We start from the raw sequence: 27,755 nt of genomic DNA on the forward strand, positions 1-27,755 counted from the left end.
AGAAAAAAAATCTAATATCTTTTTTATTATATTTATAAGTATATCACAAAGCTTTTGCAAGTTATAAAATACGGAATAGAACAAAGGATGAGGAAATGAAGTAGGTAGTTATAAATAAAATAAGGGAATTTCTGGCCTGATGGAGTCCGAGCCTAACTCATATCCATTACGAACTTTGTTATTGGGCGTGAACGAAGTTACTTTGAATTCCTTTTAGTACTGCTGTGTATGTTGTTGTTACCAAATCTTGGCGAGACAAATATCCTTTTTGTATAGGTTAAAATGTTCCAAACAGTTAATAAATAATATGCTCATCTTGGCGGCAAAGAATGGCATAATTCATTGCCAGTGACGCACAGACGGTTCAAACCCACAGGTAACTTGTCGTTTTTAGGGTTCCGTACCCAAAGGGTAAAAACGGGACCCTATTACTAAGACTCCGCTGTCCGTCCGTCCGTCCGTCCGTCCGTCCGTCCGTCCGTCTGTCACCAGGCTGTATCTCACGAACCGTGATAGCTAGACAGTTGAAATTTTCACAGATGATGTATTTCTGTTGCCGCTATAACAACAAATACTAAAAACAGAATAAAATATAGATTTAAGTGTGGCTCCCATACAACAAACGTGATTTTTGACCGAAGTTAAGCAACGTCGGGCGGGGTCAGAGGGCCTACCGCGAACCACGTTCGACGTGTTACCTCCCTGTCACACTTACGTACGAATTTACAAGTGCGACAGAGAGGCAACACGTCGAACGTGGTTCGCGGTAGGCGCTCTGTACTTGGATGGGTGACCGTTTTTTGCTTGTTTTTTTTTGCTTGTTTTGCTCTATTTTTTGTTGATGGTGCGGAACCCTCCGTGCGCGAGTCCGATTCGCACTTGGCCGGTTTTTATTATATTATTATAGTCAAAAGCAAGTCATTCATTTAAATGTCATTTTATTGAGGGTTGGAACAAGGGCGTAACTTGCGTCCATTTTGTCTTTAAGTAAAATTACTGCTAAAATTACTAGTGTAACCGTGAACTAAACCGTGATCATCAACTTTTTCTAACTTATATTTTTCACTTCTTGTAGGGAAAAACGAGGATATTTACACACTTCTTGCCTGTGTGTAGGGTTGTACCCCCATAATGGGTATAACGCACAAAATATTACTCCAATAAAACTGAATGGAGCAAACTTTGGCTTCTTTTTCATAAAAATGCCGTTTCCTTTTTAATGTCGTGAAAATACCCGTAAAAGCATAAAAACAGCCAGTATTTTTAAAGTAGATAATTTATAACCTCGTCGCTTTTTGTAATGACCGTAACAAGGAATTCCTTTGTTTAACCAAGTAATCGCGACTGTATAAGATTACGCTGATTTCGACTTATCAGTAATACTAATAACATTAGGTAGCGTTATTGTTTTTGATTTCAAAATGTTCATTTCATTTTGGCTTTATTTCTTGCATTTTCAATATATGGTTTTTTACTAACTTTTTTCACACGTACATAATACCTACTTATATTTTCTGGATAAGAGGTATTTTTAAGGAGAAGATAATGTTTCTACAACTACGGCATTTGTCCTACCTATTGCGATGGTATAAACTACGTCTTACTACAGACTCAAACTTTACAGTATATGTACCTACCTAGTATGTACGGAAGGCAACACGGCTAGTCCAATAGCATTACATGCAAAAATCAGGCCTTACTCGCATGTGATTTTTAGAATCCCATTCCGCTTGACAACCTCTCGCTTCGGATATTTACGATAGCCACAATAATCGCCAGGGAATGAATGCACATGTGGGTGTTCCCTACACTCCCTAGTCTCCCTACAGGACCATTATGCCTATCAGGGAGTGACAAATCGTCACGTACGTCCATAGCCGATAACATCACGAAACGACGGTCATTGCTCCCATAAAAGGCTGCCTGTGAAGCTTTTTACTAAATTAAGATCGATGCAATCCTTGCAACTTCACCTGCAGGACTGTTGCTAGCTATCTGATGCATTTACATATTAGCCGCACTTCAATATAGTCTGCGATATGCTCGTATAATCTCAAGGGTAATTTAAGCTTCGTTTGCTTATCTGGGATGCAAAACAGCATACAGCTTAATAAAATTTCATATTCATTCGTACCTACGTCGAATTTCGAAATTACCAAAACTGTTAAACGAAGGTGTTAACTTATATTTCCTAAAGTTTGTTACTTAAATACCAAACAGACACATATCCTGTCTCTTAAAATGAATAGGAAATAGACTTCTCCCCTAGTTGCGATATGAAGACGGGCACCTGTCATCGCATTCAGACCTTGGGGTTAATACAATACATCCTGTACACCTACTTGCTTCACATTTCTGACCCTGTTATTGCTGATCAAGACGATTAACGAATAACTAACGTTTACGCAATGAGACGTGATTTTTGCTTCGATTCTAGAATTTCTAAGTAAGTTAGATAAGTAAAAATACTGATACTGAATTTCAAGAAGACAGCCAAGGCTTCATGTCAAGACAGTCAGTTACGTATTATTATCTCATTGCTGCAAAGTTAAAGGACTGTTAATGTGATGAATTGAACAATTGCATTCTTTCAATTAAGACGTTCAATTGAAGTATTTAATTCAGAGACTTAAATAAAACTTTAGTTACTGCTATTGCAATCTGGTCATTTTGTTAATTAATATTTTGAAATGCATGATATTTCATGGAACATTTAGCAGTTATTTAACCTTGCATTACTCTAGAAACATCCGTTTTAGTATGTCCTTCCAAGCAGGGAGTTGGATTGATTACTCAGTGTCAGTGTCCACTGCATAATTTAAGCGCGTCACCATATACAAACCTGCGAAATAGAGGGTGGCACTATTCAAAACTAAACGACAATTCGTTTCGGTCTGAATGTCTGTCGAGTTTGCGCTTCACAAAGTTTTATAACCAGTCAACTGTAACCGTAATCGATCAACTAATTACAATTGCGTAAACTGGTGAATTAAAATCCCACTTGACTATACAAAACACACTAGACGGTTACTTCAAAGCGGTGCAAATTATTGTCATATAGAAACAGTTAAAAAGTACGAGCCATCAGGGCTTGATCCAATTCTTTTTGTAGCAATACAATAACAGCTGGAGAGGTACAAAAGAGTCTCGTCTCAAGTGGAAATAAAACCGGAGAGCGGATATTTCTCGCGACATTCCATATTCAAATCTGCCGGCGCGTTGACAATGGTGCAGAAATGCGCGGAAAGCTTCTCATTTCCATCGCAACCGACCTGTTGTCTAAGAGAAAAACGAAGTATCTGCATAATCTTCATTCGGAATTCCGTCATTTTTCCGCGGGGCAGCAGAATCTCGAGAGTGGAAGCAAATGGTTCTGATTCCAACGCTAGGTTGGACGTTGCTCGAAAGTCCCGTCCGATGCAGATCCAATTGAGTCGGGTCGGGGTAGGTACTCGGGATGGACGGGAACATAGAAATTGCATAAGAGCGACAATCTTCTATATATGAAAATTGAATTTAAAATTGCGGGATATTGCATTTTTGGATAGCAACTATTTATTGGTTTTCGATATAGGTACCCAACGGATGTACATAAGTGAAACTGACTGAAAAGTTTTGAGTGATTAAACATATTTCTTGATAACAAACATAGTATAGTACCTATTTGCAGTTTAGATATCGTCTTACTGATCTTACTGAGTTTACTGGGGTAAGTATTGTAGTTCTAGCAGTCTATAAATCTATTTCTCACAATTACTGAGCTGCAATCGGTAGGTAGAGGCATAGAGAAAAAAATACATAGATTGCTCACTCCATACATCAGTTTTAGTACCAAAAAGACTATTAGCATCTACCATCGAGTAGCGGAACTATCAGTACTGCTACTTGACAATAGATGTAGCACCGACCGGAAAGTCTTATCTCAACAGCATAAGACTTTCCGGTCGGTGAAATTAATAGTCTAACTGATGTATGAAGTGAGCACTCTTGTCTTATTATATTTCTCTATGGTAGAGGTAGAACTTTGTTAACCTATATATTAATTTGTATGAAACCAACTAATCAGTTAATCCTAAATAGAGTAAATATTTAGGTATTTAAAGGGTTGCTTATTATACTAACTTACTGTCTATTTGGTCCAGCAAGTGGTAACCTATGGGTAATTACTTAAGTACTTATAATCTGTACATAAACTATATTCGTATACTTCACAATTTAGCTCGTTACGAGCTTCCACTAATTGACGAAGTGTAAGAGGTTCATTAGTGAGGCTACTACAAATCGGACCGTTATTTAAGGGAGCTCGCATGATGTCACTCCGTTGGATTAAAAATTAAACTTTAATAACATTAAGTAAAGTCGAATTTGCAATAGCACGAATCGAAGAGATTAGGAGTGTGCTGAAGTTATCCGTCGAAATATTGCATTTCATGATGGCTACATTCGACGTAAATGTGGATCCCGCAGACTGAATTTATGTATCAGATGGGGCAATTAATTTGCTCATGTTTACGACTTATTTATTACTAATGACGATCGTTTCTGTATTTCATGTCAAATTAAGTAAAAATGTTGTTTTTAATACAAACGTGTGCATACAAAAACAACCAGAATAACCTTATGATTATTAGAGACAATAAAAAAAAATTACCTACACGAAATGCGCACATGAATGCGAAAGAATATATTTGGGTTTTAATTATAAATGCCTCTAGGTAATTAGTCTTTAACTACTGCCATAACGTTTTTCAAGAAGTGTCAAGAGAAAAAAAATAGTCGCCGAAATAACTTTAAATCTTCTTCCCTCATCCAAAGTGTAATTATGCACTGGACAACCAGCTATCAGCTTTTTCAAAAGAATTGCAATTACAAAAAATGGTAGGTACCTCGGGCTCAGCTTTCCTGGTTTTAAAATTCGCAAATTATTTTGCATGTTGACCTAAATTGATCACTTGACACGGCGCGGCGCTATCGCCAGGGCAAACACTTTCATTGTCACCTTTCTCTCACATTAGCCGATGTGGTTGTCTCGCGGCACAGACAAGACATCCTCTAGACTGAGCATAGTAACGCTACCCCCTCTGCCACTATATACGGTAGTTTTACTCCATCTTCGAGTCAAAGTGTCAGAATCCCGTGCCGTGATTGGTCCGTGTCTTTGAAGGGACCAATCACGTCAAGGGATTCGCTCACCTCGTCCCCCCGCACCCCCGTATTTTTGGCAGCATCACTTTCATGAAATAATTGCTCTAAACTCCGTCTAGAGGATTCCTAGTCTATGTCTCGCGGCGTCGCCAATTTTCTTTCTATGGTGTTAATCTTTCTCGCGGTTTATCTTGTTTCTTTAACTAGCACTGACAACTTTTACATCGCATTAGCAAGGACGTAGCCATTAAATAGTTAAATACCTAAGTGTAATTTAAATGTAAATGGGCAAAGGGCTTTGAAACATCGTAAGTCATGTTAGGTACTTCAAGTGTTCGGCATTCGTAACCAAATTAGTTCTAGTAGGTAATAGGTACGTATCCTCCTTTATATGTACTTGACACATTGACATGTGTAGGTTAGTTTACATTAATCTTGCGAATTTCAATCAGCATGATGTATTTAATTTTGACATATATACTTAGGTATGCAATATATGTACTTACATAAATATGCATAAGATATACATTTAAATATCTTCATTTACTTAGTAGGTAGGTACTTAGCCATAGTATAAATTATTATATATTAATATGATTCATTAATACATGTAAATTCTGCAAACAATCATCATCTTCCTCGCGTTGTCCCGGCATTTTGCCACGGCTCATGGGAGCCTGGGGTCTGCTTGACAACTAATCCCAGTAATTGGCGTGGGCACTAGTTTTTACGAAAGCGAATGCCATCTGACCTTCCAACCCAGAGGGTAAACTAGGCCCGTATTGGGATTAGTCTGGTTTCCTCACGATGTTTTCCTTCACCGAAAAGCGACTGGTAAATATCAAATGATATTTCGTACATAAGTTCCGAAAAACTCATTGGTACGAGCCGGGGTTCGAACCCGCGACCTCCGGATTGCAAGTCGCACGCTCTTACCGCTAAGCCACCAGCGCTTATTAGCAAATTCTGCAAACAATAAATACAAAAAACTGGTCTCATATTATGAACACCTAAGTCCATGTAATTAAGTATTCGTATTCTATTTACAGTAAGTAATTATATTTGACCTTGCCTTCTGCGTATTAAGTACAATGTTAGTGACAGGAAATGTTAAACCTATTCCGACTCGCATCAAATTGCATAGATAAGTATTTACCTAAGTATTATGTACATTGTTGTGCCGTAACGCACCAACATTTGTGTTCTGTCGGTTCCAGAATACATTTTAAAACACAAAAGTTTGATCCACAGACAATCCAACCTCTAGACATAGCATAGTCGCGCTACCCCCTCTGCCACACATACGGTAGCGTTACTCCATCTTCGAGTCAATCCCGTGCCGTGATTGGTCCGTGTCTTTGAACGGACCGGATGTTACCATCCGCTTCCTGAAATCACCATAAATGGGACCATAAATTCCTATTAACTACTTTACAGAGGTAAATAACACCAACATAATTTGTTTCAATGAGGTCCTCGCCGCACATAGGAAATATTTCATTAAAGGCCCTAGAATGTCGGCGGTATTAAATATGTAATAAAATAATTAAACCGCCTTATGAATAATTAATGCATTTGACAAAGCTGAGTATTACGATCTGAACACGTCAATTTCCTTTTAAGTCAAGTGTAATGGTTTCTATTTATGTAAATAAAAAATAAGATATGATAAAAGGATAAGTAAATATTTTTTACTGAGCCATTTATTCAGGTTTATTTTTCCAAATGTTAAATGTGGAATTTGTTAACGACGATAGTGTATATACTGTATATTATAAAACATATCTTTGAGTTGATAATAGTCTCAGTGCATCCCTAGTATTCCCTAGCACTTAAGTATAATGTGTCTCCATGGGACACGGCACAGATTCTACAAAAAAATTGCCCAACAGAACAATTAACTTACTTTAGGTAGGTACTAAATACCTATCTTTCTTGCTCTTTCCTTTTTCGTTCAAATACTTTTTTTAATAATATCTATTAGTGTCGCCCCTTTATGCACTGAGTTTAAAATAAGTCAGTATCATATTTTAATAATAAAACCGTGCTCCTGTGGGTTGGCCTGTTGGGCTAGCCGCCAATTTGTGTTCCGAAGCGCAACAGCCCGACTTGGGGAGCCGGTGGTAAATCGATGCATATTAAATACGGTGTTGTGAGCCTTGTGCAGAAATTTTCGATTAACTTTATACGATATGCATAAATTATTATCATATTGGAATGGGGGAATTTTACTTGCCGTTTTTGAAATGGAAATAACCTGTACCATTTTTGTGCTGTGAGTTTGCCGTTTAAAATTTCATACACAATGAAAACTAGTTTACCTACTACAATATTATATTTTATTAATTTTAGTTATCATCATATCTCTGCAGAGTGATTTTGTTACGTCTGACCATACTCTAAGCCACTCTAAAGGCTGCTCTATATATTAACCCCTGAGGGGTATGGCCACACATAACAAAATCAACGTGTACAAAAATCTTCTTTTCATCAACAAAGTATATAAGCTTCGAAAACGTATGCCTAAATAGTTTTGTGTAAAGAGCAAATCTTCTGAAACCCGGCCATGACACACTTGATAATAACGGGCCTGATAAAAGAGGTGATATAATTAATTCTCTCCCTCCCCTCTTCCCCCCTCAGACCACTAAAAGCAGGTGACACAAAGTTTACTTAATTACGCACGGTGATGAATAACTAGAAAAATAACTGTTGTAAATTTTTTGGTCAGGTGTGCTTGCTTAACCAGCCAGCCTATTATGGATAGCTTTATCCATCTTTATCCACGTGATAAAATAACTGTCACTGTTTAACACCGTGGGAAAGAAAGTGACGGACACCGTTTTATCACGCTGTCACGTAGACAAGAACGACCATCATATCCGTACTGGTATTAAAATTGATAATATGGGACTTTGCGATGTTTAGGTATTTGTATGTTAGGCAATTAAATAAAGTATCGCTACTGTTTCAAATTACTGCACATTTTGTAGGTAGGTTGAGTTTTCTTCTAAGAACTTTAATTTAAATTGCGGAAGAAAGAACTAGAAGCCAAAAATTTTCCTGAAAAAATATACTGTGCCAAGTGAAACTAAAAATATGATATAACGTAGTGGCACCAGTAACTGACAGGGCACCAGTGTAACCCGACACTTAAATTTTATTTAGAGTAAATAAGGGTACGTCTGAAAAATTAAAAGAAATTTAACTACCTAATCCAATATCTTTTAATCGACAAAGCACTTGATTTCGAAATCAGCAAATTGTGTTGAAAGTGACAAAAATTACCTCCCTCTATATCCTAGTTCAATATGATCCAGTTTTTCTCTGATAACCTGTATTATATTTAAAATACCAAATGCCATTCTTACGCTCTGCACTAAACAAACTCGCGATAAAAGATGTTTTGTTGCTAGACTATTGTAGGCTTCAATGTTATTGTGTCAGCTGTTCTAGTTATTAGAATTTATACGATAGCTTCAAAATGCATTGTTGCCGTTGAGCAACTTAACGCAATTTTGTTGCAAAGTTAGATAAGATGTATTATTGCTTTTTGGTCTGACCATATCTTACTGGCATAACGTTACGGTTATTAAATTTCGTTTACGAGTATTGTGATATATAGGCACACGAAAATATTTATGTTGATAACGGGTCTAGGCAACCAGAAATCAGTTGTTAAGAATAAATCAATAGTAAAAGATTTTTAACAGCTAGATTTTTTAGCTTTACGATTAGATACCTAGTAGATACACATTGAACTTGATGTTACTCGATTCATTTGTCATAATTTCCAAATACCTAAGCTTTTCACTGTTTTGATAAATTCAGTCAGTCAGCATATCGCACCGTGTGCGTCCTGGTGCGGATAGGCAATTAGCCACGTCCACCGGCTAGCCCGAGCCCGTCGACAATTTGCATAAATTGATCGGTGTGTGTCGCGGCACCCGCGCGGGCGCACGCCAGTCTCGCGCCCAACCGACATACTGATACACGTACTAATGTGTAATTACATCCTCAATGTGGTAATTGTCGGCCAATTTTACACTTTTACGAGGCTTCAGCTTATTTTCTAGTCTGCCAGTTAAGTTCAGTTCTTGTGCTGTGTCGGCGGCTGCTCGGCGTCCTATCTCGTCCTGTGAACCGACGTTGTAGTGATTTCGCCTGAACCTTGACCTATTTTACTATTGTGTTTGCCTATTATTGGAAAACGGCACAATGCGTCAGCGGTATCAACTTAAACAGAAACTGTACGTATTTTGTTTATACATACTTAACGCTATGCAGTGCGCTTTTCGTGACCACATTGCAATGCTTCGGATCGTGACTAAACTAAAGCGCTTCGTCTATTTGTTGACATGGTCATTACACGTGTCAATTGACCACAATCGCTAGCAAATACAATGGATAGAAAGTAAGTCGGCTCAAAATGCACGGGCTTTGTCGGAACAATGGGATTCCTGATGGCGCAGCGATGCACTCGGTGGCGTTGTAAGAAATCTTCCGTACAGACGATATCTTGTTACCAATTTGTTATTTGAGACACAAATAAAGTCATATCAATTTAATCCAGACAATGCGATCCGCTTTAGGCAAGTAATTTATAGATACATATGAGTTTATTTTAGAGTGTTATTTCGTGACTGAATCATTACTTTTGAACCAGCTGTTAGCATGTATTTGTTAAGATATTATTAAGCGTAGTATGCGTGGGTAGGTAGTACAAAAAACTCTTCGGTTACTAAGGAATCTATGCCAATCCAATTGGTCATTTTAAATACTTGATAGCTGGATTGGACCAAGGACCATTTGATGTTACTTACTGTATTGAATTAGGCAATTTGTCATACAATCTATGTAAAGCGGGCTGCAAAATCGCATGGACACTTATGGATGGAATTCATTCATAAAGCGGCCATGCACTTTTGCAGCCAGGTGTACAGTCAGCGGCAGAGTGAATCCCCTGCATAGAAGTTCAAATGCAAAGATGATAAGCGAATAGTATTGCCGACTGTATAGGTACAGTTATGTGCGTTAGCACCTATTGCCTAGGCCACAACTGCCCTTATACTCGTATGGCTATAATATGCATTGCACCTATGTAGATCGGTAGGTACCTACATTGTCGCTATAGGAAAAGACAACGTTGAATGTTTTGTAACACAACATTGTTTGACGGAAATATTCAGCGGGCGTGTAAGCAGAGGGTAATTGTTTCGCTCAAATATCAGGCGACTACGGCAAAATATGCGTCTGCTATCCGACCTCTTCCCCAAACCAGACCGGCAAACGTGAGACACTAAACGTAAACAACTACAATCTTATGTCCCAGACATATGGTTTAATGTTGAATGAATTATGATATTACATAATATATGTACCTATTAATGTGTTCTTTATCTCTTTTCAGGTAAGTTGCAGATTTGAGCATGTGGTAATATAATATTAATGCGATAGAAAGCCGCAAGTTATGCTTCTTGGGAAAGTCATAGATTTACACCGTTCTATCTATAGGTTAATTCATATTTTATGAGTATTGAATTTTTAAAATGAATTAAATAGTGTTACGTAATTAATATTCTAAGTCATATTACACCACTTTAACACAACAGAAACAACCGTCAGACGAGCGGCAGAAATGCACTAATAAATCCAATTTATTGAACCTAAAGTCCTTGGACCTTTTATGAAGTATGTTGACCTCTAAGAGTAAAGGTCGTATGATAAAAATAAAGTAGGCACCACGACTTTATATGACAGTAAGTAAGTATTTAAGTAAGAATAAGATTTTCTTCTAGGTGAGTTCCCAATTAGAATGGATCTAATAATGGTGAAAGAGATAGCATTACGAATTACCTCCGTCACATTGGTTGACGGATACTGTAGCCCAATATTTATAGTAACAGTAAGTGGCCTTAATTACGAGTGACGTCACGATCTAGTTCATCCTGCGAGCTTTGCAGGTTGCAAATACTGCTGTTTTTCACGGGAACCTTCAGTACTTACGTTAAAACCCAATTTCGTTAGCACGCCTAGGCAGCAATGCTTAAACTAATAAAATAATTAAAAAAATTACTCGAGGTCATACTGCAAAGTAGGTTATGATGCAAAGTCTGTTATTACCTTATTAAAACGATATCTATTATGACGAACTGCTATTTTCTTAAAATCGTACCTCTAAAAACAGGAGATTCCCAATTAGATTTAATTTTCTTTTCCTTGTAATGGGAACTTAATTAATCAGCTATTCAGGTATTGTTATTTGTTACTTATGATGAACCGTAATTAGGCTACACGTTTTCTTATTCAAATTACGGATGTTCAATCTGTTTGTAAAATTTCATTTATTTTAGCATCCAATCATTTTGCAAAATGTCTGATTAAATGTTTAAGCCTCAACCAGGCGTGTCTCACTCCGCGATTTCGTCGCTTTGCTACAGGTAGCTAAAAGTACATCCGTTCGGCCCCAATTTTGGGGAAAGCCATAAGCCGCGCGTGGCGCTGTCGCCACCTAGCGGCCATATCTGTGCTAATCGTAACAGACGCGTTTTGTTAGAGAGTGAGTCTTCTGTACTTACTTAGTACTATTATTTATTCTGTGCCTCAACTTCAATCCAACGAAGAGCATGAATTGCACATGCAGCCCGTATCGGATTACTGCAGCACTGTCTCTAATTAAAGGCATTAGGGTCAGTAACAGGAGCATTTGCCCCTGCACACACTAATTGGAAGCTGAAATCAATTTAAACCTCTATTCAGTCCACGTGACTTGGTCTGGAGACAGTGGAGACCATTTCGAACCTGCACTTTGATATCATAATGATGTCGTTTTATCTATCGCGCGTGTATTTCGCACGCATTGGTCCGTATATGTAGGTACTTATTGACGCGAGCCAGGACGCACGGATCAATAATAACAAAAAGACATCATTTTGACATCATTAATTGGCCTCTTGGTCTGGTCAGACAGTCTGGGCAATTTTAATATATAAAAAGTTGTTAATTACCCTATCCCCTATAAGTAGTTAACTTTCCTCTGGTTACTAATTTTTACACTTATCATAAAACTGCATAATATATTATTTTTATAGTTTTAACACCGCAAATATGTAGGATGCGTGGATGGTTTCATCGCAGCATTGTAAACCATTCACTTCCTCGTTTGGTTTACGTGCACAATTAATCTATGCGTTCATACCCAAGATTAAGCTGTAGTTGTAAAATTAACTATATGACACAAAGAAGTCGTCATCCTTTATAATTATTAATTAATTCGATGCACGATCGCGGAAAATAGCTTCTACTACTAGGTATGCATCCAGTAAGTACCTATCATACCTACTAAGTACCATGGGTAGGTAACTGTCTATAATGTTACGAAACGATATTGTCTTGTAATATAGTTTTGACATAGATCCAAAATTATTAAGATAATTAAACACCAAGGTATTAAAAACAATGTTTATGTATGTTTTTATATAATTAACCTGTTGCCAATTTAAACCCTCACTACTTAATCGTAAATAAACCTTAATAATTAATATCTTACAATTACTGCAAATAACGTATACAGTAGCATTTTATATCCATTAATAGGTATTCATCAGTGTACCTAATAATTATTTTGCAGTTTTATTAACTAAAACAATTCCCTAACTAAACATACTTCAACATAGTAATAAATGAAAACAAAACAATCGAAAAAGAGCAAGTATTTACACACAGACAAGACATCCTCATAATTAGAGAATCGCAAGTTATATAAATTCTATAATCCACTGGGCAGCGTTATGATCCATAATAGCGGTTAATTATTACCGGAGGGCGTTGTTAATAGAATATCCTGCATTTAATGCTTCCTTAGACAGGACGCTCTAATGAAGGATAAAGGGTATTGGCATAGGAAATCGGTTCATTTATACTATGGATGGATGAATGAAAACTTCAGGTAATTTTATGATTTGGTTCAAATTGTTACATCTTCCTTACGAACTGAGAATGAAGGAAATTGGAAGTTATCCGATGCCGTTGTTAAAATAATTACACTTTTGAATACCTCACAAGGGAACTACCGAATGTTATCAGCGAAGTTAATTCATCGGAGTGAGCAAGTACCTAACAAAAAGTGTTGTCATCGTAATTGCGAGAAGCGACGTGGTCCGTGGAACTTCGTTCACTTACTTGCTGTAATCTTAGTTTCCGCGTTTCAGAATAACTTTATGATTTAACTTGAACTGCTTGTTACATTCAAGGTTTGAAGAACAATATTAAATGAAATTTCCTAAATTACACGATATAGTTGCAAACTTTTTCGTTAAGTTAAACGTAAAAAACGAATGGCCTCTAATACAAACAAAGAAAAGAAACTCCTTGATATTTTTAAAGGCTCTTTCTATTGCAACACTAAATTAGTAGTAAGTAGTTCAGTCATTATGGTACGAAGATTAGAAGTAATTTAAGCGGAATAGTTTTCCAACCAAGATACTAATCTAATTTACGAACTATTAAGTATCTTTATCTCTGTGTCTAGAATGATTTTCTTCGAATTTAGATTGGACACAGAATCATACCGGCTGCTACTACTTATGTCCCACATGAGAATATATATAACTTATTGTAAAGTAGGAAACAACCATTTCACCAGATAGTTATTTAATAACAACGACAATGCTATCGATAAAAAAATACAATTGCTAGGTATTCACTATCTTTTCTTAAGCTAATTACGAAATTTTAATGTTTGTAATGTTAGTTAACCTAGTTCATATAATAGTTATCGAATGTAATGTAAGGCTCTGTTTATGAAATTTACGTTTAAGGCCATTGCCTCGCTTTTGACGTCATATTTTCATAGAAATGTGAGGTGTATGGTGACATTTCCACACAATCTCAGTAAGTAGATAATTGTCACTGCAAAGTCTGTGTGAAGTTTGGTCAGAAGTATTTATTTCCGCATGTAATAAAATGCATTTCTAGTCGTATCCTATATCAAAACAATTAATCCTTGCTGGCCTATTTGTTTCGTAAGGATTTTAAGATAGGTATTTGGATTCAAGCCAATACACGAAAATATTATGATCCTATATAGGTATATAGGGTATATATATTGGTATATACGGGTAGGTACCCGAAATACACATTTTAAACAAATTTATTGCAACAAAAACCTACTTTGTACACGTTCCAATAACTAGGACAAACTAAAGGCTTCTCATATTTTATCCTCATACAATATATTCGTGGTGCCCGCATAATTTAAAGTTCTCCTGGGAAATTAAAAAAAACGCACATGGCGAGGGATTTCACGCTAGTGACATGCAAATAACAATTAAAATGTTAATTTAGTTAATGTAGATAGGCTAAATATCTATTGAAATGAAGGAAGTCTAGACTAATTAATTATAATGAAATTAATGAAAGTGAAGGCCTGAATAATGTCGAAATTTGGTACTTAAAGGTATGGTGGGGACACTTCATTACCGTGGCAGATAACAACGTGGGCGGCTGTTACAGCTTAGCCACTTGGATATCAGGGTTGTCACGTCTTTCTCCAAAATACATAACGCTTGATCGTTAAAAATATAGTTTAACTGGCCATCGGCTTAAAATGTCCAGCCACTACGAAGTACAATTAATTAATACCCTATGCTATAGGTAAATGGGTAAAACATATCCATATACTCATAGTTCACGATCGATGTTTGCTTTTGTTGACATCTTGAAGTCAACAAAAGCCAGCATCGAAGTACAGTCTATTAGAGTCTGTGCAAGCTAACCTTGCACCGATTTGAAAAGATCAAAGTGAAGCGGTGTCATTACAAACGTCATATTTTTATACAAATTTGAGATTACATTATTGTCATTCCAAATGCCATGCAGATATAGCTTGGTTCGACTCTTTTCTTTATTTTTTTTGCGATTTGGTCACTTTTGTTTAAGACGTCTGTATCGTCTGTTCAATTCAGATACCTACTCATTACACCGAAGTTCTCAATATAATTGTAATGGCGAGGTAACCCTACCCGGGAATGCGGTAGAGATTTAAGTTGAGCCAATCATTTAGTAAAAGGCTCGTTGTCGAGCCAGTTCTGCACAACGGCTCTAATTTACGACCAGATTAAAATATGCACCGTGCCAACGACGTATTACACGCTTCGGCGATTATCGCTGGTTCAATCGTATTCACCTGTTTGGATTACTGTAATGGATCTATTTGTTTTATGGCTGTAAATTATTAGCGATTTAAATTTGGTCGTTGAGACAAATTTGGCTGTGTTTGGGGCTTTATTGGAGTCAAAGCTGTATCGCTGTTATTAAGTCTTTGTGTAACAGATTATTCTTTATATAATATTTTTTGCAATAGTATGCCTTATGGCTAATAAAATTGAAATCATTATCTTTTTTCATTTTTAGTTTGAAGAAGGTGTATGTGAAATTGTGAATAGGTGGTTAGTATAGATGACCAACAGAACGAAAAGAGTTAAACGATATAATCGGATTTGATTTACGAGTAGGTATAGTTTGTAGCTTTCTAGTAGACCCCGAAGGCTTATCCTATTGTCTATTGTTCAGTAAAACCGCACGTGCTACTTACCTGCAAAAAAGGGTCCTAATTATTCTATTTGGCACCTGAGCGCGGGCTAGTCCAACGCTCAAAAAACCAGTGTAGGTGCGCTCTCCGATAACGCGCCTTTGTTACGCATCTCGATGACACATTTTAGACTGGTTCTGTAGCGTTCGACTCGCCGGCACTCAGTAACCGAAGTACCGATTTTTTATGCAGGTGGTTGTGGCACGTGGCACGAGCGGTTTTTCATAACAATAGACAATAGGATTAGCCTTCGGGGTCTATTAGAAAGCTACAAACTATATGTCAAAATTACCCCCTCATTCATTTTTATATACCTAAGTACCTATAATATTCCTATTCCTCTCGCAAACAATATGTAAGTCCAATCTATTATGCCAGTAGTTACCCCTTTTGTGATGATCAAAATACAAACGCCAAAATGCAAGGTTATACATATACGTGCCCATCCAGACTAACGAGAGCGCGCTCTCCAGATCGTCGGTTAGTGTTGAGTTGGGGTGGGTGCTGTGGGAGAGGGGGTGGCTGATTTTACGTTATAGTATATCGACACATTGGAATATTTTACGGTACGTACCATGTACGCTTATGCAACGATGGAAGAAGGTATGAAAAGTAGGTAGTTCTTTGAGCTTATGAAATGCATGTTATTTGATATTTTATCAATAGCAGTTTATTTAAAGAAAACTTCGATCACGGTGAGGATATCTTTTTTTTTTGACGGAGTGGGAATGCATTTACGCACGGTGTGTGGGACTCGCCGCTCCTTATCCCTCTCTTGGCGAGAGGGGGGAGAATTGGCCCTACCCACTAAACCCTCTCCGGCGTTTCATCCTCTTTGCCGTTCGTGAGGGCGCACTGGGATCGAACGGTGAGGATATCTGCAAAAAGCTGTGAAGAATGTTGTTACTTGACATTGGGTTAATTCCCTTCCCTATGATCTTGAGAGATATTTGTAATAGGTGAAATTACATAAAACGAAATCTATCTGTGACTGAAAAATATAAAATACTTGCACACTAAACTATAAGAGCATTACGCAGAAAACGATTGCAAATAAAAGTGAAATGACTTTACGTAATGGTTATATCATTAATTAAATTCAAACATCATAAAGAGCCAATGTAACAGTTATTAACGCCATAATATATTATACAAACTGCAACTTCATCGTCGAGTCATACACCTGCCAGTTTGTCAATAAATGTATATTTTGTATTGTATGATTTGTATGCATTTATATTTTTAAGTAGGTATAGTAACAATATTTATTTAGTGATGAGTCGATATGGATGATTGCTTTCGCTTGGGAAACAGCGTGAACAGTGTCCCTGTTCCGGCAAACGACAGTTTGCTCGCCTTTTTTGAGTCACAATTGCGGGTTTAAATATTAGCTCTCTAGAAATTACATATGATTTTAGACCAAAAATCTGCGTTCATCGCCCTTTCACGCTCCTGAAATGGATGATTTATACTACGGGCTGACTTCTAAACAGTTTACCGACCCCTGGCCAGGATATACTATGTTATAGTGGTTTGGCCAGTTGCACTAGCTGCTGACATGTGTAACAAATGTGAAAGGTTTCGACAAGGCTGCGCGAAACGGAATCGCAATTATCAAAAATTTCGACTGTTACTAAACCTGCCATTAGAGTGCTGACATGGCTAAGTGCACAGGTATAATGATACCTATAATAATACGGGTAAATGTGTAGGTAATAAGGTAATATCGATCATTTTATATCCATCCAGCACACCCGATCGTTGTGGAAACCATTGGGGGAGTCTGCCGGTACGAATATGATTGTTATATAAAATGTATAACTAACATTACATTAATTTCAGAGTAAATGTACGAGAAAATACCCACAATATTCTATTTATTCCACGAAGAAATGAAGACTTTCAAAATAATACCTAAAATAAAAAGAATCAGCAGTAATTAATCTCTCTATGTAAATACTTACCTCAGATTTAAATAATACATGAAGGTACAAATGAAACAATATTTACATAAAACCTAAAAATAACAACTAAAACTAAATATAAAATATCTCTCCAAAGCTGCCCGCTTCTGGAATGGAACCTAGAATGCTGGCGGCGTTGCCCCTTTGAACCGCCAGACTTAAACTTTGAGCCAAGAAGGAGCCCGCCCTGTGGTCGCCCGAGACACCTATTAGTCTGACCGACACTTCCTTTATTAACTGTTTGGTGTCGGTCGACCATGGGCCCAGTGTTTCAATGGCGAGCGCCGCAAAATCGTATCGGTCCGTTAGGAACGCATATTTGCGGCGCTTTAGTGTCTGGGCCTGGTCCGCGGCAGTCCCGGGCTTCCGAGCCGATCCCTCAACGTGGGACGGTGCTAGCGTATCGACGCAGGTAGCGTCCCACGCTAAAGGGCGGCCAAGGCTCCAGGGCACAAGAGTGCAGCCGTCAGGTCTCTTGCCGTCTGTGGCAGAGAGGCCTGACGGCTCCAGAGTTGCGGGTAGAGAGGCGGTGCAAAGGGCGCGGCGGATGAGGTCGTTTAATGTGGCGTGTCTATATAGTCGGCCTGCGCTCATTTGGCAATGTAAGCCGTGCCGTCCTAGAGCATCAACAGGTTGAGCGCATCGACTACAGGCGTGGGGCTCACATATTTTTAGGCCCAGGCGGAGGCAGACAGCGATGCGAAGGGCTGAAGGATCTAGAGTGGAGCCAAGGTTTCGCGATTTCTTACCTCAGTCATACTCGTATTGTATACTTATGGTTTATCATTTTCATAAAATCTATCAAATACACGGTAGGCAATAAAATGTAAGTAGTGACTCCCACAAGCGAAGCAACACTCACGTGAGGATGAGCTGGATATCTAGTATTATGTCGCAATTTGTTTTCGTTGAAAGCATGCAAACAGTGACCTTAATATGGCAGTTAAAACTAAGAGCACTACTTTATCTAGCTTAAGAGTACATGTGCCGTATGGATTCAAGCAATAAGAACCCTAAAAATGAAAAAATCACTACATTAAGCATTAAGAAGCGGCTGGGAGCATTTTTCACGGCATACCTAAGGTAAACGCAGCTATCAACGACCCCTCGAAAATGTTTATATTATTAAAGTTACAAAAATATGGTGTCACAAAATGTATGATGAACAACTGTGACTGCTAAGTAACTGTTGAATAGGTAATGACGAAGTAGGAAAAGTTATTTAAATTAGTCTACAACTACATTGTGTGACAGATAACTTTTATTCTAAAAATCTAATTATTTATCTTATCCAATACCCCACAGACCTGGAGCGTCAGAAAACACTGCCTACCTTATAAGGTCAAAATTACTGTATATGGCTTTGTCAACCCTCACCGTATTATCGATGTACGATCATGTTTTATATTGTTACAGCAGTCAGCAGATTGCACCTAACTTTATTGAGCAGTTCTCAGGAATGCAACGAATTCAATGTCAGCGGAGTCAGTGTGGGTACAGGTGTTGATTCCAAAGTGCCGTGTAATTTATTCAAGAAAACACCTTGCAACGACACCTTTCGTGTGACATGAGCTTCAGTCAATAATATTTAGTATTTCAATAAGTTTTTGATATAAAAACGCACGTAAATAAATACGTTCTGACTTTCAGGAAGTTTAGGGCAAGACAAGTTTTTCTTTAGGTATAATTATAACATACCGAATATATACAGAGCAGGTTCGGATATAAGTTCGGTTATATCAGAGCTAAGAAAACGCAATAGGTGTGCATTATTTAAATTTTTATGCGCTGCCTTTACGAGTGTACAGTCTAAAATTAAGGTCCCATAAAATGGTCTCAAAGCCCAACTTTATTGATCCTGGGAACGTAATCTAAACGGGAACGCTCAGAACTTTTTAACATCTCTTTCAATGCCAAGTGAGCATCGTTAAGAACCTTGTAAATAAGTGTACCTACGTACAGTTGTTTGAGTGTTTGTGGCCGTGTTTATTTTCCCCTTGGTTACCCCTCGCTCTCGCAGGGTTAATGGACTAGCCATTGATGCATGCAAATTCTGTTGAAAAATTATTTCCAAAGCAACATTACAGATTTGTGGTCATTTATTAACTCCTGGCGTAAAGAGCTTCTTAATTATATTTTTGAATCCTATGTTTGAGACTTTGGATGATAGTACTTAATGTTGAAAGTTCATTTCAACTAGCATAATTATCAGAAAGTTTGAATTGGTGTGTGTATTTTTTTGTAACGCAAGTATTGTATTTTTAAAGTAGGAAATGTAAATTATAATTACCTTGATTTTTTTCAATAAACAAATATATAATTCTACATGAATATTGTAACGGGCAAGGAGTAATTATGGCTGTAAACAATTTTAACAAATTACTCTATCAAATCCAGCTAAAGCTATCATTAATACTCAATTCGTGAAATGTCTCAACACCATTAGTGAGATAATATCAAAATTACAACGTTGTTATTGAATTCGCCTATCGAATTGAAAGAATGCAAGTAGAAACCAATGAGGCGCACTCAAGGCAGTCCAGTGAAGGCAGGAAGAATGCAGTACCTACTCAGACCTTGCTAAGTTGTATTTCGATTTATGGATCATTAATCTTCGACTGAATAACTAAAAGCAGTAAGATAAAATTCAAATTTCGAGTCACGGTGTAGGTTTTCGTAGGTTCTTCATGTTTCGTAACAAGTGGCGTAATACGTAGTGACTGTGTATAAAATTGTACAATATAATGTAGCTTGAGGCTAATAACTCGGTTGTTTGACGGTGCAGCGATAGGCAAGGTGCGGCTTCTAGCAAATCCTGAAACTAAAGGTTAGAAGCCGCTGACCGGAGCGCAGATAGACCTATACACAACAACACAAATGCTTTAAAATTATATAATGTTGAAACACTTATAATACCTTTTTCCTCTATGAAGAAAAAGATGATAGGCTACGCCACACTTTCGCAATAACATGCATCTGTGCTTATTAAGCGCTGCGGGCTACAGATGTTTAAGAAAATGATTTTATCAGACTGAAACAGTCCGTAGAGATGCTCAATAAGGCTGACACTTAAGCAACTTTCACATATCCACTATTATGTAATAACATAATGCAAAAACAATTTCAGCCATCAGGCATTTTCACACAACCAATTTAATTCTGTCCATATTAAGCGCAGAGAGCTACACATGTTTTAGAAAATGGTTTTATCACACTGAAACAATCCAAACTGATGCTCAATTAGGCTGACGCTGACACTAAGCAACTTTCACATATCCACTACTATATCAACACATAATGCAAAGCAATTTCAGAGCATAGAGCATTTTCACACAGCCAATTTGATACGCGTTTGCAACCGTGCCCAATAGCATGGAGTAATGGACATCTGCAACGCAGAGATAAAGCTACATGCAATAATGTACGTAGAGGTCTAAAGTAGTTGCAATATCCAGGACGACCCCGTTTAAATCTCCGTTGTATTCTCAAGGCGGCAATTTTAGATATATCTATCTACTCTAGAACAGGAGCGCTTTTTGTAACTTGGTCCTTGTGAATACTGGCTTCGAACTCGTAGCTTCAACAAATTGTATCAACTTTCTCGGCGTGTAAAACGAAACGCTTTAATAATAAGTTAGCGAAGTTGAACTTAGACATTGTTTAAATTATCTTTTTGCTAGAATAGTCTGACAAAAAAACTTTAATATTTCAGAGAGAATACTACGATAGAATGATATTCTTACTGGTTTATTAGTTTATTTCCCTAATTCAATTTCAATCTCACTTTGATTTGCATCAAGTACACTTGGAAATGCACAAGACCCAATACAATTCGACACGTCTTCGTCATATTTGCATTATATAATTGACGTCCCAGCTGTCATGCTGCTCGATATTTTCAACAAGCGACAGCGACGGTACCCTTTGTAATTGTATAAAGGAGCCTCAAATAATGCCAATCGTTGGCTGTGGCATTAGCTCTTTGAAGAGTACATCGCCCCACTCAATTATGACTGACCCTTGATCCCTGGAGGACGAGACGGAGCACGCCCCGTTCCTTTGTGTTACGTAGCTCAGTCAGTTTAACTTTATAGTATGTGCAGATCATATAAGATATTGCTTCACTCACTGTTTTAGCATCTGTTTATTAAGGACTGGCCTTACGTTCGTTTTCGCCCACAGTTGTTGATTTTCCCCGAGGAACACAATGCTTTCTCTGCTTGCCGAACACACATTGATTGCGGTCAAACATATTGTGCCGAAACATTTTACCCTGCTCAGTTTTTTGCCAGCAGCTTTTTCTAGTACAAACCTTAAAGTCTATTTTTTTATTCGGTAGACTAAAATGACATTTCATAATATGAAGATCATGTGTCATTTCATACTATGAACTGTCATTTTAGTCTACCGAATAAAAAAATACACTTTACATTGACTTATTTTGCAGGTATGTACATATTTATTTTTTGTAACTCATATAAATGGCAATATTTTAGTGGCGATATTCGTTCGAAATTGGATCAGCACATTTAATAACATTGATCTGATAGTAATAAAGTAAAAAACTACGCATCGCTTTGTAACAATACTTGTATGAAAGAGGTATTTTGACAAAAGCTTACAAGTGAGTACGTTGGTTGAATTAGCAAAATCCAAATACTCATAATCAATCCTCTCAGTTTAATTTTTTGTTTATTTACAATAATTATTTGTTTTTGCACCTAACCCATATTCGCAACTTATCCATACGATACAGATACCTATTTAAATGGAGTATAATATAAACCACCAGTTCTAAAATCGTAGAACCGAATAGTAACGCCAACTTGAAGCTAGTAGAAACGTGAGCAATTGAGCATCTCCGTAGCGAGGTTAGAATTTAATCACACTGAGAAAATATCCCTCACTGCGTTGTTATTACGCCGAGAGAGCTTAAAAGTGCAAATTAAATTTCACCGTAGCGGCCAGCCCGGGCCTTACAATTTGTATAGGCTAGGTTTTATGAATAATACAACGTACTATGGGATTAGACAATCTTTTGATATTGAAATATATCTCGTGTCGCTAGCCGACTTTTACGTGCCGTGCGTGTACCTATGCGCTTGCATTCATAATTTCACACTTTACAGTGTGTTCAGAGCCCGTACCATGAGTCACTGACAGTGTCAAAACTGACATTTACGCTATCGAGAACGTAATTTACTTTCTATACATCTCGTTTGCAGTAATATGCGAGTACGAGCGAGATGTATAGAAAGTAAATTACGTTCTCGACGGCGTTTATGTCAGTGGCAAACTGATGGTAGCCGTACTGTTAATTTTATGTAAGAGCATAGAATTTACGATACGCTTACGGTAAACTTTGGTAGAAACTTAAGCATGATTTGCATTATAATCGGCGTCTAGCAGCGCAGGTTTTGCAGTTAGCTAGAGAAAGTGCATAAAATCGGCGTTACGTAGTGGACCTGGATCTAGTAAAGAACTTGATACACCTTCCTTAATTTAGTAACTGGAAGTGAGATGCAGATATTACTACCATGTCTAACGTATAGCTGCGTCCCTGTCGTTAGTTACAAAATTCTGGAAGGTGGAGGTAACGAACCCTTAAACGCCATGATTGGCTTAATTCCCAAACTTATGACCGAAACAAACAAACCAACACACTTAGGCACGTGGGAATACGACATTTAACGATGTATTGTTCGAATAGTCTTGGTAAATCATTTGGCAGAATTCTCAAGCATGTGTGTCTAATTTGTGATATGAAAAACCCGTCATTTTATTACTAAGATATTACGGTATCGTCTTGGGTCGTCCCATTCGTTTTTCGTTAAGTTCTTAAATTAGTCCTATTCTGCTTTCGTCACCCATTCTACATTCGTCACAATCGTCGGTGGCCTTCAATGTAGAATGCGTGACGAAAGCAGAATAGGAATAATTTAAGAACTTGACGAAAAACGAATGGTACGACCCAAGACGATACCGGAACCGAACAGAACTTTTGCGATGTCATGGAACTGCCAAAGTTTTTTTATCTACAAACTAGGGAAGTACCAAATGTACTGCACTGCTACTGCTATAGTCGGACCAGGCTAAGTCTACATGACATTTGCAAAGACAAAGTGTGTTTCGTCGTTAACGTCTAATTTCTATAAAAATATGCAGTTTATAATGATCCCTCATTGTGTTATGTTATGTTCAGAGTGTGTAGCCAACATGCCAATCGTTTACGCTCCGTAGCGAACGAAACGCAACTGTCACTAGCGCTTATATGGAAGAGTGATAGAGTGACACAAAGCGTTTCGTTATCGTAGCGCAAACGATTATCACCTTGGCTAGGCACTCAAGTAGGTACAAAGTTAGCTTAGATGGACTCTAGAACGCAATGGGTATTTATTACTAAACGTGAAACTATTACACAGACCTTCAGTCTTCCGCAGATTTCTCTAGGTAAACTCCGCACGCCGTGGTGGGTTTGTGCTAATATTTCCATGAATACAGTTCAATTATAGAAAAGTGAGTTTTAACAACTCGCGCGCAAGACAAAGACGCCTCGTGACGTTGCGCAGTGCGTTGCGACAGGCTGATTGCTGCTATTTCGAATTTTGTATACTGGGTTCCCATTCACTGGCTTGCGACAAAAAATGTGGTTACATAGAGATCATACCGTGATAAGATTTTAATAAAGGTCAAATTCCCCAAATAAAGATATCTTAGAAATTGAAGACATCTTAGATTATGTGAGATGATAAAGGGTACCTAAACAAACTAGTTTTCCTAATAAGCATTTGAAGTAATATAGGTACTACAGCCACTACTACATTAACATAAACACATGATGGTCTTAATGTATTTTTGCAGCTATTATATCCTTATCAATAATCGACCTATGTCAATATGTAAACTATGGTACTAGTCCATAAATATCTGTAGGTACGAAGTTAGATTGCTTTTTAAATAGAATCAGTACACCTCTCTTTACATTATCTGGTTACTTATTCCTTACCATTTCGGCTCCATTTCATTAAACATTTATCATCGTCTATTACGATATGTAAACGTTTTCTACTCGTACATCGTATTTCGCAAGTCATCTGGCACGTACACTGGACACCAAACACCATATAGCTGCGGTTCACCGACCTTAGTTTCACTTTCTTCAAGTATTAGAGCGTTGCCATGGTGACTGACTGGCCACGGCCGATGCACTCCATAATTACACAACGTTACCGATCCCATAAAAAGCCTTCCCATTTTCACTTTCCAAGCGGAGGTTTGTCTAATTGGCGTATGCAAAAGCTAGCACTAATATACTTTGTAGATTCCTGCTACCGGCTTGCAACGGTGGATAGTTTAAATTACAAAGACCTCGACAGCAGTTTTCTTCAAATTAATATGCTTATTATTATAGCTTGCCTTTTTGCAAAATACTCATTCAGTAGTAAATCAATAAGTTGCGGCACCGTAATCAATCAAAGCGTTTAAGCTATTTCTGATCATTAAAATAAATACAATTTACCCAGTAGATAATTGTTAAACAAACCTAAGCATAACCAAGGTCACTTTCTCATACGTAGGTAGGTAGTTTAGAATCGAGACATGAAGTTTTGACCTTATCATCAGTTAACTAAGATAAATGTCCTAGTGTTTGGCAGCCTAATTTCAATACTTACCTACTTGATAGCCTCTGTCTATCTATTGCCTGGAATTACGACTAAAAGTGCCAACTAAAAGGACGTTATCAGATATGAGGACATTTACCCACAATGTCTGACATAAATTGGCGATGTTATAGTTGCATGATAGTCGTTGACATGTGAATTTAATGAAGTGAAAATTAGTGTAATGAATGTTAGCGTTGCTCAATTTGCCGCACTGAAAGCAATCGCTTTCTCACTTACTCTCATTTTCATATCTGAGCTTTTCTAACTATAGATCAAGATTCATTGTGATCTCCATCGCTGCAGTGCCCACGCCACGAAGTGATCGATTAGCCAATTGTAGAGCAATCGTACGGCTGAATCGCTCAAGTGATAGCTTTGTTCAGCCCAATCGGTGCGTTATATCACAATAGAAAGCCAGATACACACACTTGTCGTCGGTCAAGTACGTTCGGGGTCGAAGCTCCCGCCCAGATAGGGCTGTCAATTCATTGTGAATATTTTAACGCAATAAATTCCTCAAGGGTATTTCCTAAGTGTCGGAAGTGTGTCAATGTCGTGATTGCACACGTATGTGGGTTCTATAAACCGGTTCTTGCTTCCTCGATAGAAAACGAGACATGGGTAATTATAATTGACCGCGTTCGGCTCTATAAAAATGAACGGCACTTATTTCGATAGTTATCAATTTTGGTCGAACCCAAGCTGCCAACCTTTTTGGTTTGAATTAAAAATTGTGCTTCAATAAAAGACCTGCAACTCAATGACAGAGTAAAAGTTTTCTTAGCCGACTATACATTTTCATTACGAAAGTAGCGTTAAATTTTTCTCAAAGGTTTGGTTCTGACACAATTTTTTTTATGTTTACAGTACATTTTTTTATATATTGCATAAATGTATAACAGATATGTTTCATTGTCCTTGCTCAGATTTACAAGACCTTGACTTCTAAGCAGTCTTTTTTACGAAAGTTATTTCAGTCACTTTTCAATCTTTCGAAGTAAGTACCTACACATTAACTTGCGCGGGTTAGCCGTGTTAATAAAATATGTATATGTACAGCCCTAAATCTAGATCCTCACACTCCTACGCAGGCTGTTCGGCTTGCAACAAGTTGCCGACGGGATTCGCATTCCTCCCACCGCACTGTTTCATAATTCGTACATCTGGCGCACGCTGATGTATGCGCATACGTTACTCGACAAAGGCAAGTCAGGGACGGGGAACGCCCAGTGTTGTTGGCGGTGTTGTCACGTGCATGATTATAGCAGCTGTGGTGTTACACGTACTAGGCGAAAACAGCGATTGTTTACAGTTTTTTTTATATTGTCGTGAGGCTTCGAATCAAATTTTAATGTAAACGACAGATGGTTCAGATGCTACATTTTATCAATGTTGTTATGTATTGCATTGTCCTTTCATTGTGGAATAGCTTATCTTGTGAACAATGACATTGTTCTCTGTTGTTAAGGCTACTTGTTGTTTCTTCTTCCTAAATTAAAATATTGATTTATTCAAAATTTATCAGGTACGTTTACGTAGGTATGTATACCGATATTCATTACAAATATTTCAGAATAGTGTACACACTATAATAATAATAGGAGCATGCAGAGCAATAGTCCAGACCGATTACAAGCACAGACATGATCAGGTAGCCAATATTGTACACCAGAAACTAGCAATGAAATACAAATTGATTCCACAACCAGCCACCACCTACTATAAATATACGCCAAACAGTGTTTTAGAAAACCAGACGCATAGAATGTATTTTGACAGAGCCATTTTAACTGACCGCACAACACATTTCAATAGACCGGATATCACTGTAGTGGACAAAATTAATAAAACTGCCCTCTTAATTGACATTGCAATCCCAAACACACATAATCTTCAAAGTACAATAGCAGAAAAGTTAACTAAATATATTGACCTTAAGGATGAAATAGCCAGGATGTGGAAACTCAGAACCGTTACCATAGTTCCTATCGTTTTGTCCACTACAGGTGTTATCCCACAACAGCTACATGCCTCCATAAAAACCCTGTCTTTGCCGCCGTCTTCATATGTAGTAATGCAAAAAGCAGTCATTTTGAACACATGCCGAATAGTTAGGAAATTTCTTCAGAATGATCTACAGCTCCCTAATACACAGAATCAACGTCCATCTGTCACATAAACTCTACCCGGATCAAACCAAACCCAAAACGACCAACACCTAGAAGATTAATATGAGATGCACTTGGCTTTGGCCCGTGCATCCCATTACACCAGTATTTTATGAAATGCTGAGAAAATAAAAGAAATAAAAATAATAATAAATCCGCGAAGTACCGTACTACAAGTCCGCGAAGTACCGTACTACAAGTATTCACCTGCGCAAGTTCTCGA

General features: G+C 37.6%; 1 protein-coding gene across 4 annotated transcripts in view; it reads left to right on the forward strand.

Annotated features, from left to right (window-relative positions):
* The window catches only part of LOC134648765 (plasma membrane ascorbate-dependent reductase CYBRD1), a 91,022-nt gene that overhangs the window by 33,121 nt on the left and 30,146 nt on the right, over window positions 1-27,755 (forward strand). The window contains exon 1 of one of the 4 annotated variants that reach the window (XM_063503314.1): window positions 9,098-9,395. The exons of the other annotated variants lie outside the window; for them this stretch is intronic. Coding sequence (XP_063359384.1) covers window positions 9,364-9,395 — 32 coding nt within the window. The 5' untranslated portion in view covers window positions 9,098-9,363. Of the gene's footprint in view, window positions 1-9,097; window positions 9,396-27,755 lie in introns of those variants that run through there. 4 annotated transcript variants of the gene reach the window in all.

Source organism: Cydia amplana, chromosome 6, assembly GCF_948474715.1.
Source record: "Cydia amplana chromosome 6, ilCydAmpl1.1, whole genome shotgun sequence".
Taxonomy (NCBI): Eukaryota; Metazoa; Arthropoda; class Insecta; order Lepidoptera; family Tortricidae; genus Cydia; species Cydia amplana.